The 11,504-nt window shown below is 46.8% G+C and overlaps 1 protein-coding gene across 3 annotated transcripts; it reads right to left on the reverse strand.

Annotated features, from left to right (window-relative positions):
• Positions 1–572: 572 nt before the first annotated feature.
• On the reverse strand, positions 573–6,954 carry LOC100835029. Of its 3 annotated transcripts, none has more exons than XM_024460530.1 (3): positions 6,732–6,954; positions 6,501–6,609; positions 573–1,182 (listed from the first exon to the last, which is right to left on the reverse strand). In XM_024460530.1, the coding sequence occupies exons 1-2, from the start codon at positions 6,828–6,830 to the stop codon at positions 6,550–6,552; spliced, it is 159 nt and encodes a 52-aa protein (XP_024316298.1). In that variant the 5' UTR covers positions 6,831–6,954; the 3' UTR covers positions 573–1,182; positions 6,501–6,549. The 3 variants fall into 3 exon arrangements, with proteins under 3 accessions (XP_024316298.1, XP_024316296.1, XP_024316297.1); XM_024460528.1 differs by lacking the exon at positions 573–1,182 and adding an exon at positions 2,339–2,713 and having other exon boundaries at positions 6,732–6,951; XM_024460529.1 differs by lacking the exon at positions 573–1,182 and adding an exon at positions 4,278–5,384.
• Positions 6,955–11,504: the final 4,550 nt, after the last annotated feature.

An 11,504-nucleotide genomic window follows, 5' to 3' on the forward strand; every position in this document is an offset into this window, starting at 1 on the left:
AGGGATAATCAGGCTCGAACTGATGAAATGTTCTTCATAATTTTAGTATAACTCTTTGTAATAGAAATGAGCCATTTCCACATAGGGAAAGTCGTGTGCAATGAAAAATGCAAGCACGGTTTGGGGAGGGATTTTTCTCTATTGTAACAAGGAAGAATTATCTACTCCATCCGACTAGTTCCGGGTTCGAGTCCCGGGCAACCCATATGGAAAATTGAAAAGAGGAATCTGAGTTTTTAATTTTGACTCACTTCATTTACAATTTTTTTTGGTTTTGGGCGTGAAGCAGTGTCAAACCAAAATACCCAATAAGCATAAGCATTAGCTCTTCCTAAAAAGGAGGTGATCCAGCCGCACCTTCCAGTACGGCTACCTTGTTACGACTTCACTCCAGTCGTAAGCCTAGCCTTAGGCATCCCCCTCGTTACGGTTAAGGGTAATGACTTCAAACATGGCCAGCTCCTATAGTGTGACGGGCGGTGTGTACAAGGCCCGGGATTCCTGTACTACCCCTTGTTGGTACGAAGGGACGGAGGAGGCTAGGTTAGCCAAAAGATGGTTATAGGTTTAACGACACAAGGTGACCCTGCTTTTTCAGGGTAAGAAGGGGTAGAGAAAATGCCTCGAGCCGAGGTCCGAGTACCAAGCGCTGCAGCGCTGAAGTATGAGCCCCGTGGACTAGCGATTGCTGTTTCTTCTATTTGGTTTGCGTATTTTCTCATTTTCTATTGAATCGGATTCTAAGTCCTACAACTCTAAGTTGTATATTCATACGCATTTCTAACACTTTTTTGCAACCAAGCGGATTATCTGGAACCATGCATGAATTGAGCTAAGCGGAAAAAAAGACTATTTCCAAAACTAGTCAATTCAATGATGACCCTCCATAGATTCACCTATATAAGCTGCGGCCCTCCCCCAGCTTTCTGGAGAAGCCGCCAGCTAAATTTGATTACCTAATCAAACTAGTTTGGATGCCTAGCTAAATCTGAGATACGACTTATGTAGGAAGTTAGGTGAGGACAGTTTTTAAAAGAAATCGGTTCTAAAAGAACAAAAGAACTCAGCCTTGGTTGCTTTGCGGAGACCCAGCGATGCGTCGCCGCGTCCCGAAGATCGATTGATTTTTTAAAGCTCTTGCCATTGCCGTTGGTCGTTGCTGCATGCGTGTGTCATCTTGACCTGCTTACACAAGCAAAAAATCCTTTTGATTAGTTTTTGGCTGCATGCTTTTTAATTAAGTACCCCACGTGAGGATTTTTTAAGCCTGGTGCTCCATGCGACACAACAACATTACGATTTGCTTCGTGTCTATTTGTCATTGCTCAAATTATATTACTTCCTCTCATCTATATTACTTGTCACAAATTTGTCTATATAGCATATATTTTGACACGTTTCGTTCTATAGATAAATGGGTACGTAAACAAAGTTGTGACAAATATTATGAATCAGAGGAAGTAACATATTTATGGATCCAGTTAATAAAGATAGAATCAAATACTACTTCGGACAATGAGAAATTAATACTTCCTCTGATTCATATAATAATTGTTTCAGATTTAGTACAACTTTATACTAAGGTAGTACATTATCCGAGACACTCATTATGTATGGAATGGAGTAAAAAATATTTATCTCAATTAAAAATCGTTGTGCAACCATTTCTTCACAAAACGGCACGCTCGAACAACTAAATTGAATCGGAGAAAGTATTGTTTATTTTTGCACCAAAACTGAGCGTTAGTATACGTTCGAAAGTAGATCGTCATGTCGGTTCTCTGCTTGCTACACTAACTGCTAGCGCCGAAGGGCTTGAATGTGCAGTTGTGCTGGCTTTGCTTCATTGGAACAGGTGGGTTGTTCACGAGCCGTTAGACTGAAAAGGGAGGGCATCCGGTAGGTGTAAGTTTGCCTCTAACTTTGCTTCAGCAAGTTAGAGAATCCGCGCAGCTCTCCGTGAGGGTTAGTGGCGGAGACAAGAATCAAATATTTTGACTACAAGGGCTTTTTTTTACTAGAGTTTTTGAATGTTTTGTAGGATGTTATCCACTTCAAATTGAAAAATTCTAAAAGCCCCAAAATGTTGTTTGGTACGAAGGGATTAGAGGGGATCATCCCTAATTTATCCCACAATACAATCCATTTTTTTACGAAGTTAAAACACTTCTCATACTAATGAAAAAACACTGGTGTTTGGGTTTTGAGAGTTTTTGTTGAACACCCAAACCCCTCAAATACCAAAACACCAAGGAATACAAAATACACTAACACCAAATAAGGCCTAAGGGGGAGGTGGCGTGGGAACAAAAGTCTGAATCAATAAGATCAATCCAAGTAAAGGCAATAGCTCAACTGTAACAAACAAGTTTCCACTTAACGATTCTGTAATAGCACAAGTATGTAAATGTCTAAGTTATTCCATTGAAAAGAAGGTGAGCAATAATGTACCAAAACCTCTGTCCAGAAAGATCCTAGGTCGGCGAATTCAAATGTACCCAATACCATAAAACAAATTGAAATATCACGTACTCCCTCCGGCCGGAATTACTTGTCGAAATATTACATGTATCTAAACGCTTTTTGCACATAGATACATCCGTATTTGGGCAAATTTGAGACAAGTAATACCGGTCGGAGGGAGTACTATAATCTTCTAAGATAAATAACTACCTAAACATTCCGAAGGGTAACATTTCATCTCAAATTCGACCTGCAAGCATGAGAAAGAGTCTTTTACCACATGAAACGAGAAAAAAAAAAGAAAATGAAGAATAAACAATAGGCCCAGTGAACAAAACAACTAGGTACTCTACGAAATGCTGTAAAGAAACCTACATTCATTAACAGCACATGCCACTAGCACAACATTTCCAGTTGTCTGTCCCTTGGTCAATGTTGAAAACACACATAAGGACAGGGCCATAATGACCAGTATAGTAGTATTAATTTATAACAATACATTCAGCAACAGTGAATATGCATTTCACGTTGAAAGAACATCATATGAAGTATGAGTGAGTGCGGATTATATCTTACTGAACCCATCCTCTCATAAGGAAAAAATTAAAGGAACGAGAATGACAAGAAAAATGACATTTTCAGTTATTATCCTATGAGGAATTTATGGTTGTTTTTGATAATAAACTTTAAGACAATTACACATTCCATTATATATGAGAGGACTGAGTTCATACAATACATTTGAGCAGAAAGATTGATGGTTCATTCATGTTAAAGATGATGGCTTTGCACTTCGTGACTTGAACTCGTAGCAAGCACCATTACATATCAGACAAACAAATAGAATGTCATTGACTAATTTCACATATAAACGAGCATAACAAACATGGCCGAAGTATAAATATTCAAAATATTCATGTATGTATTCCAGTGCATGTGTTAGCAATGTAACTAAAGAAGGGTGAAGGGTTGCAGACATGTTGTTTATTATTCTAAGTTTATGGTTAGAGGCTTAGAACAAAAGCAATTTGGCAGGAGAACACACTTTTAGATTACATTACATATAACAGAAAAGAATGGACTTCAGAAACATTAACACCCAATTTTGTGTACTGGGTCAATGAGAACTAGATAAACAAAACTAACGATTTTGTTAATAATAGTGTACGTTGGATAACAACTTGATGAATTTACCCTGGGCGAGGAATTTGCATGATATGCTAAAATCGATGGTTAAGGACCCTTTTCTAGAGCCCCGTAGAAAATGGACCTAGAGTGTTTTTGGAGGCCAAGCTAAGGATTATCAGTGCCGTCCATCTCCGTCTGACATGCAGAAGCCAATATGAGGTGTAATTCATGAATATGACAGTTCATTGTGTTCCTATACTAGCTTTGAGGGGGGCAAGGGTCCCTGTGCTGCTAAGTGCACATGATACGCTGTTAGACGGAGACATGAACTAATACGGCTTGGTTTTCAAAATGGTCCACCAATGCAGGAGCACATCTGTGTGGCACTTGTTTTTTAACCCTTCCACATGACAGGTAGGAGCAGTTACCGAGTACCAGCAAACGGACCAGTTCCTCCCACAAAACCGACCAGCCCCTCCAACAAACCCCCTGGTCGGCACCCAACCCTCAAGAAGGCTCCAGCAGCTGGGTTCTTGCCTGTGAATCTGGAGTTTTGACGCAGGGGTTTGCAGTTGGCTGATTTTGCATGGAGTTCTTGCCACACATCAGGACGGGAGGTTAGTCCTTTGCCTGTGTATTCCGGCTCTGTGTTTGTCCCAGTCATTTGGCTGTCATGGGTGTCTTGCCTGATTTTAGATCTGATCGTTGCAGCACTTTGCCTGTGTATTTGCAAGGTCATGATTGCCCCGGTTTGACGTTGGTGGAACATCCTATTGGGTCCTTCCCATGCATGTGGATTCTTCCACCGGGCAGAGGAAAATAAATAGTTCATGTTATTCTTACACAAATATTTTGAACTGGCTCACAGGCTAACCATTTCAGCAAGTAGACTGACGCCAATGTATTGGAAATGGCCCAGGTTGCAGATCAATTGCAACCCCTCGCATGTGCGATGGGCATATTATGGGCCAGGGGCCCTCGGGATTAAATGCTCAGCCAAGATATATCCAAAATGGAAATATAAAATACAATGATTTTGCCCACAAATACGTCAGGTATATATGCTTCCTATGTTAATCACAAGACAATCGACTGGGCCAGGTAACGAGCTAGTAGCTACCTATAGTTCAAGCACCAAAGCTGTTTTTTCACTATAACTACATGCTTTTTACGTTGACCATCGGTAATATCAAATTATCAATGCACCTTGATTACATTGACATTTCAGGCATGATTAAGTATACTGTACCAGAAGAATTCTATCAATTCAAGTGGATATTCAGTCTACAGGGAGAACAAAACCAGAGAATATATATTTATTAGCTCGAAAGCACCAATATGGCTAGACCTCCCGTGCCGCCGTGCGGGACACGCAGGGACATGCCCCGACACGGGTGTCCCCAAGTGTCCCAGATTTTTAATTAAAAAAATTTAAAATTCGAGACACGAGCAAGACACGGCTACGGGGGATCGGGATGCTCGACAAAAAAAACCTAACCTGCAGGATCAGGAATCATTCGCCACAGCCGTGAGGCCCGTGACCTACCTCAAGCGCTCCTTCGACGCTGCGCGGCCGCCGGATTTTCCAGATGCAGCGCCTCGAGACTCGGTGCCGCTGGTTCCACCCTCCAGCGTCCAACCCCAGGATCCGGCAGCAGGTAACCTGGTAGCTCTTCCCTCTTCTCACTTCCCTCTTCTCTACCCCTCCGATTCTCAGAATCCCTCTTCCCCTTCCTTTGTTTTTTGTGAACCTGCTGATGCCTAATGGGGCTATAGTGTTCTCACATAACAATCTACGCCCAATGAGGCATAACGTATACCATGAGAATTTTGCAGGAAACCCCCTGAGAATTTTGCAATTTGCTATTTTTGCAGGATTATTATACATTATTGGAGGCATAGGCAGCAGACACGCAACAATGGGGCACAATTTCTTTTACTAATGAGATTTTTTAATTATTTAAATATATATATATATTTGCTGTGTGCCCATATGACTGTTTTTAGAAAATGATGTATCCTAAATCTGCGTCGCCGTGTCCGTGCAATATAGATTATTCGTAACCAGGGGTTGGTTTGCAGTAATACATGTAGCCAAGGTCAAGCTACTGGAGCAAAATTTAGCATGTTATTACAGTATTAAGAAGTAGAATAGGCATGGACATTATTAATGTTCTGGATAAAATTAAATTAATTGTAATGTTTAATTGGTTTCTTTACTAAGTGATTCTAACACAGCAAATAAGAAACTAATGGTGTATGTGAACAATTTTTGAGCCAGGTTTGCCACTTTTCAGTGGCATTATAATTTACAATTATAAAGTACATTGGTGGCATTGACAAGTGGCTAAATCCCTTTTTAACAGATATTGTGTTGGTAGTCTGATAAGGTCTGACAATAAAGTTAATCAGTTAGAAGCTTAAAGCTAACCCAAAGCTTGGTTGTAGGGATGCGATATAAATCATGGTAGAAGCAGAAAAGTCAGTTTGTGAGATATCCCATGGATTATGATAGGGAGCACAAGCAAAGCTAAGAACAGACACAGATCGAGCGATATTATCACAAGCACTGGACAAGTATCACAGAACAAGTATTGCTACCTTCTTGTTTATCGCCAAATCTTCCTTTACCTGTATCCAATTCTTCAACGACTGCAGTTTTTTTAGAGAGCATGCTGGGGAAGCATCACACTGTAACCGCCTCCCTCTATCATACCATAATAATTCATAATTTATGAAAGCAAAAGATTTGCTAAATGTTAATCTGTTCTATTTCTATATGGTCATTGGTCAAACCCAATAAAATCCTAGAATCCTAACCAAGCAAACCAAGAAACACTACACGCTCAATATATCAGGGGAAAAACAAACAAGACAAGGATGACGTAACTAATCGGATAGAACTTAACCAGTCAAAGAAGAGAGCAGCGAAGTCGTGCGATGAGATCCCGGGCGTGATCACTGCGTCTTGCTCCGCGTGGGTTGCTTTTGGGAGGCCAGCTTGTAGATCCAGTACACCTGCGACAAGAGAAAGAAGGCGTAAAAAGGTAAGATGGTCAAATCAAGTAATCAATCGAGCGATCCAGTGGGAAAGGGAACCAAATCGGAAGGATGGGAGCTGGGGAAACTTGATCGCGTACGAGGGCTAGGACATGGACGGCGCCGAGGACGATGACGAAGAGCGGTACAGAGTCGAGGACGTGAGAGGCGGTCCCTGGCTGCGGCGCCTGCTGGGGCATCTTCGGCGGCGGAGGGGAGGCAAAGGTTTCTAGATTGGGGGTTCCTTTCCTCTCCTTCTATAGAAGAGAGAACATTGGAACGAAGGAGCCGCCTGAGTAGTCGATAAGAAGAAAAGTACAGAAAACTTGCTAAAAGCTGAATTGGCTGTAGTTTAGTGGTGAGAATTCCACGTTGTGGCCGTGGAGACCTGTGCTCTAATCCCAGCAGCCACAACAAATCATTTTTCTTCTTTGAAACCTTTTTTATATTATTTTTTCTCTAACTAGATCCCTATAAGGGCATGTACAGATCAGCAAAATCTTACGTGACAGCGTTAAGAAAAGACTGACGTGACAGCGTTAAGAAAAGACTGACGTGACAGCGTTAAGAAAAGACTGACGTGACAGCGTTAAGAAAAGACTGACGTCACCCCATTGTACACGTCCTAATGTTGCGCATGGCTTTTGTCGACTTAACAAAGTTTGTAGCTCTGTTTCTATTTTGTCTTGAGTGTAGGGGCAACATCTTACGTGGCAGCGTTAAGAAAAGGCTGACGTCACCCCATTGTACACGTCCTAATGTTGCGCATTGCTTTTGTCGACTTAACAAAGTTTGTAGCTCCGTTTCTATTCTGCCTTGAGTGTAAGGGCCACTCCAGCGGGGAGATCCATTTGGACTGAATCGGTCCGTTCGGAGCAAAATAGACAAAACGCGTCCCACAGCAGGGCGACCCATTTCCGCTGGTGTCCGGATTTCGGTCCGCCGCGACCCATTTCCATCCGCTATTTTTTTAGATAATACGAATTATTTAATCATTTTTGAAAATAATATGTGTTTTAAAAAATTTCAAAAATAATACGCCCGGCCACGCTGCCCGCAAGCGGACAGGCCCCTGTCGGCTACGGCCAGGCGCGCCGGCACCTTTCCTTTTTTCCTCTTTTCTTTCTTCCTCGGAACTTATCAGCTAATCAGCTTCACAGAAGCTGAGTAGTTGCATGATCAATGCAAACGTGGGATGGGCTCCTGCCCATTTTGTCTCCCCCATTATCCATCGATTCGGTACAATTATTGTGAACTAAAACACATGACAACTTCGGTAATACTGCAATTCGTGCTGGTTACAGAACTAAGACACGACTAAGTTAATATACGTCGATAATACCGCAATTGGACTGAAATTAAGAGGGAAAATACAATTGAAACACAGTATTAGCACTACTGACTCCACTTAGGCCATTTTCCTGTCTTATCGCCATGTTCTTCTCCAGCATTTGCCATAGCGGCCTTTTCTCTTTTCCTCTCAATTTCCTCCTCATGGGCCTCCTTGCGCCTTCATTCCTCTTGTAGCATGCGATGCGCTTCCTCCTTGTTCTCCCTCTCTAACTCTCGGAAGTAACGCAGTTGTTCCTCCCTATGTTCTTTGAGCTCTCTCTCTTCCTCTTATTTCTCCTGGGCTGTAGCCTTTGCCGCACGCCTGTCCGCGTGGAAATGCTGGCATGCACGTCGTGACCTTGTGTTAATTTCTTCCACCGCCCAATCTGGCATCTTCGTGTCAATCCATCGATACCACATGCATAGGGGCAGAGGAGACTACAAAATAGTCTAAGTGTCGCACCAGTGGCCCACGGGGTCCCACTGATGCTGGACGCGCGCGTGGGTTGCAAGGGTCAACATCCTGCAAGGCCAGCTTCCCGGGCGGGGTAAGCCTGGGGAGTTTCTCCCCTGCAAGTCCAATCGGCAGGCCTCTGTGAAGACACTTACTTGCAAGACCATCACTCTAGAGGTTGAGAGCTCAGACACCATTGACAATGCCGAGGCCAGAATCCAAGGCAAGGAGAGCATTCCCCTGCAACCATGGAAGCCCCGCAACTAGGGCTCCCCCAGCGAGCCCCTTGCCCATGAGGTAGGTGGAAAGCAAAGCATTAAATTCACAGGCAAGGCTAGAGCGGCGGGTCTAGTCTTGCACGGTAAGGCTACGGCGGGTAACCTACAACACGTTTTATTCTCTACGTATAGTGGATCATTCGTTGCATGAAGCACAGCGTGGCTCGGCCTAGCCACCTCACCCGTTCCCTCGACACGCAGTTAGCAAACGTGTCGTGTTCTAAACATTGGCACCTGTGGTATCCCCTTGAGTATAAAAGGAGGACCAGGCCTTTAGCAACTCGAGTAGGAGAGTTCGGGAAGCATCCTAGCAACCTGTAATATTTCCTAACCATAGTGAATACAAACACAGAAGCAGGATGTAGGGCTTTACACCTCCGAGTGGCCCGAACCTAGGTAAAATCCTTAGTCTCACTCTTCGTGTCATCGGCCACACCGGCGATCGCCGAAGCAATCCCCACCGCCCACCACCGAACTAAAAAGGGGGTGCTCAGTGCCCCCGGTGTCGGAGTTTCGTGCTCCGACATCTGGAGCGCCAGGTAGGGGGGCATGCGGAAAGTTTCTGGTGACCGCCGGTGTCATGGGCAACGTCTCCATCAGCTCTGTCTTCATCAGTAACCAAGCTTGTCGTCATACCATTGAAGAAGCCTGACGACCCCAAGGGTGTTGACCGGCAAGACCACCTGCGAGAGAGTGGTGATCACCGTCGCTCGCGCTAGAGCTGTAGTGCGTCACACCCGTCACACACTAAGTCACTTGCCAATCAGTTGGAGCTCGGGGATGGGCAGTCGAACGACGACGGGCAGGACCCATCGCCACCGCCTGCCCGGACCCGGGAAGAAGCCCTTGCGGCAGCAAGCACAATGGTGCGGTATGAGCCGCCGAAAGGGACATCAGCGCATGATGCGTGGAGTGCCGAGCTCATGGCGCTCCTGGATTTCACCAGTCGCCGCCCAGAGGGACCGCGCGGCGCATCAGACTCTCGCTCCGGGATGTGCCGCGGGCTCTACTCGGGGCGGGATCGGGAGCCGGGTCACGGGGAGCAACTCCGTGCCTTAGTTCAGCCCCCTCCACCGACGGGGGAGTGCACCGACGTCGGGTTCGGTGACGGCTCCGCCAACTCATCGTCGACGGTCGTTCCAGATGATGCCAGACACGTCCTCAACACGCGACGCGGGGAGGACCTGTGCCAGCGACTGGAGCGCTAGTGCCAGCGGGAGGTTGAGCGCAACCGGCCTGAGGAGTAAGGCGATGTCCCGCTCGACATCGACGACGGTTGCGTCGCGCTCACTCGTGAGCTGCGGCGGGTGACATGGCCATGAAAGTTCCGAGCGTCCGTGCTCGGTACGTACGACGGGACTGTGAATCTCAAGGATGGTCATGCACACCATTGGCGCCGACGACAAGGTCAGAGCCAACTGCTTCCCGATGGTCCTGAAGGGATCAGCGAGGACCTGGTTACTAAACTTGCCTGCTGGGTCCGTTACTTCATGGGCGGACCTGCGCGAGCAGTACGTGAACGTGTTTCAGGGCGGTTACAAGCACCTGGGAACCATGGCTGAGCTGGACACCGTGGTGCAGAAGCCAGGGAAGACGTTGCGGGTGTTCACCAATCGCTTCTCCAACATCTATTGCATGCTTGAGGCGGAGGCGGCCGCCATCATCAACACTTGCGCCATCAATGTCCGCGACCCCAAGATGCGTGAGAAGCTAAACATGTATCGGATTCGGACTACTCGGGAGCTATACGCTCTCATGCACAAGGGTGCGATGGCCGACCAAGGGCGCTTGGCACCTGAATTCGCGGCAAAAGCAGCAGCAAATCTCCTCGAGAGCTCCCAGAAGAAGGGCTCTCAAAAGCGTGCCGGGAAGCAAGTGCTTGCCGCGGAGCAGGGGCTCCACCGAGGCCAACAAAGAAGGCCGCATCCGCTGGCGCGTCGGGTAGCAAGTCGGCAAAGGCGGCCCGCTGCCCCATCCACGCCAATGCCACGCACGACGCGCAGGGTTGTCGGATCTTGCAAAACATGAGGGAGGAGCGTGAGCAGCGCCACGAGGAACGCCAAGCTGCTGGGGCCTGCTTCAACTACGGCGACAACGGGCATCTCTCCCATGAGTGCCCGAACAACCCCCGCAACGGAGCTGGCCGCGGTGGCGATGGTAATGGCGACAAAGGGGAAGCCTTGGATGGGCGCGGCCAAGGCCACGACGGGAAGGACCGACTTCCCCAAGGATGCAACAAGGCTCGTCCTGATGACCAGCGTGAAGACGACTGCAGCGATGACGCCGACGAGCCCGTCTTCCAGGAGCCGCGTGACATCGCCTGCATCTATTCGGGGGGGGCTACGCTCTCACATCCCACACCGCGGTGAAGAGGCTCACCCTCGATGTGTGTGCCCTACTCCAGATCATGGAGGCGCAATAGCCGTTGAGGTGGTCGCACGTACCGATCACCTTCAACTCTGATGATCACCTTACTCGCCATTTGGTGTCAGGGGTCTTGCCCCTCGTGGTGTCACCGATCATTAACAATGTGACGGTGACCATGGTCTTGGTGGACAACGGGGCGAGTCTCAACCTTGGTAGAAAAGCTTCAGCTGTCGCTGGAGCAGATGAAGCCCACCGACTCATTCCGGTGGATTAACTCCGGAGTGGTGCAGCCCATAGGACGAATCACGTTGCCGGTAACCTTCAGGCCCCGTGAGGTTTTCAAGGTCGCCGCCGTGGCTGATCTCAGGGACGTCGACGTTGCCTGGAGCGAGGATTCACTTGCGGGTTATCAACCCGCACCGAAGAAGGCACGTGCTTCCCCT

This window comes from Brachypodium distachyon, chromosome 3 (assembly GCF_000005505.3).
Source record: "Brachypodium distachyon strain Bd21 chromosome 3, Brachypodium_distachyon_v3.0, whole genome shotgun sequence".
NCBI lineage: Eukaryota > Viridiplantae > Streptophyta > Magnoliopsida > Poales > Poaceae > Brachypodium > Brachypodium distachyon.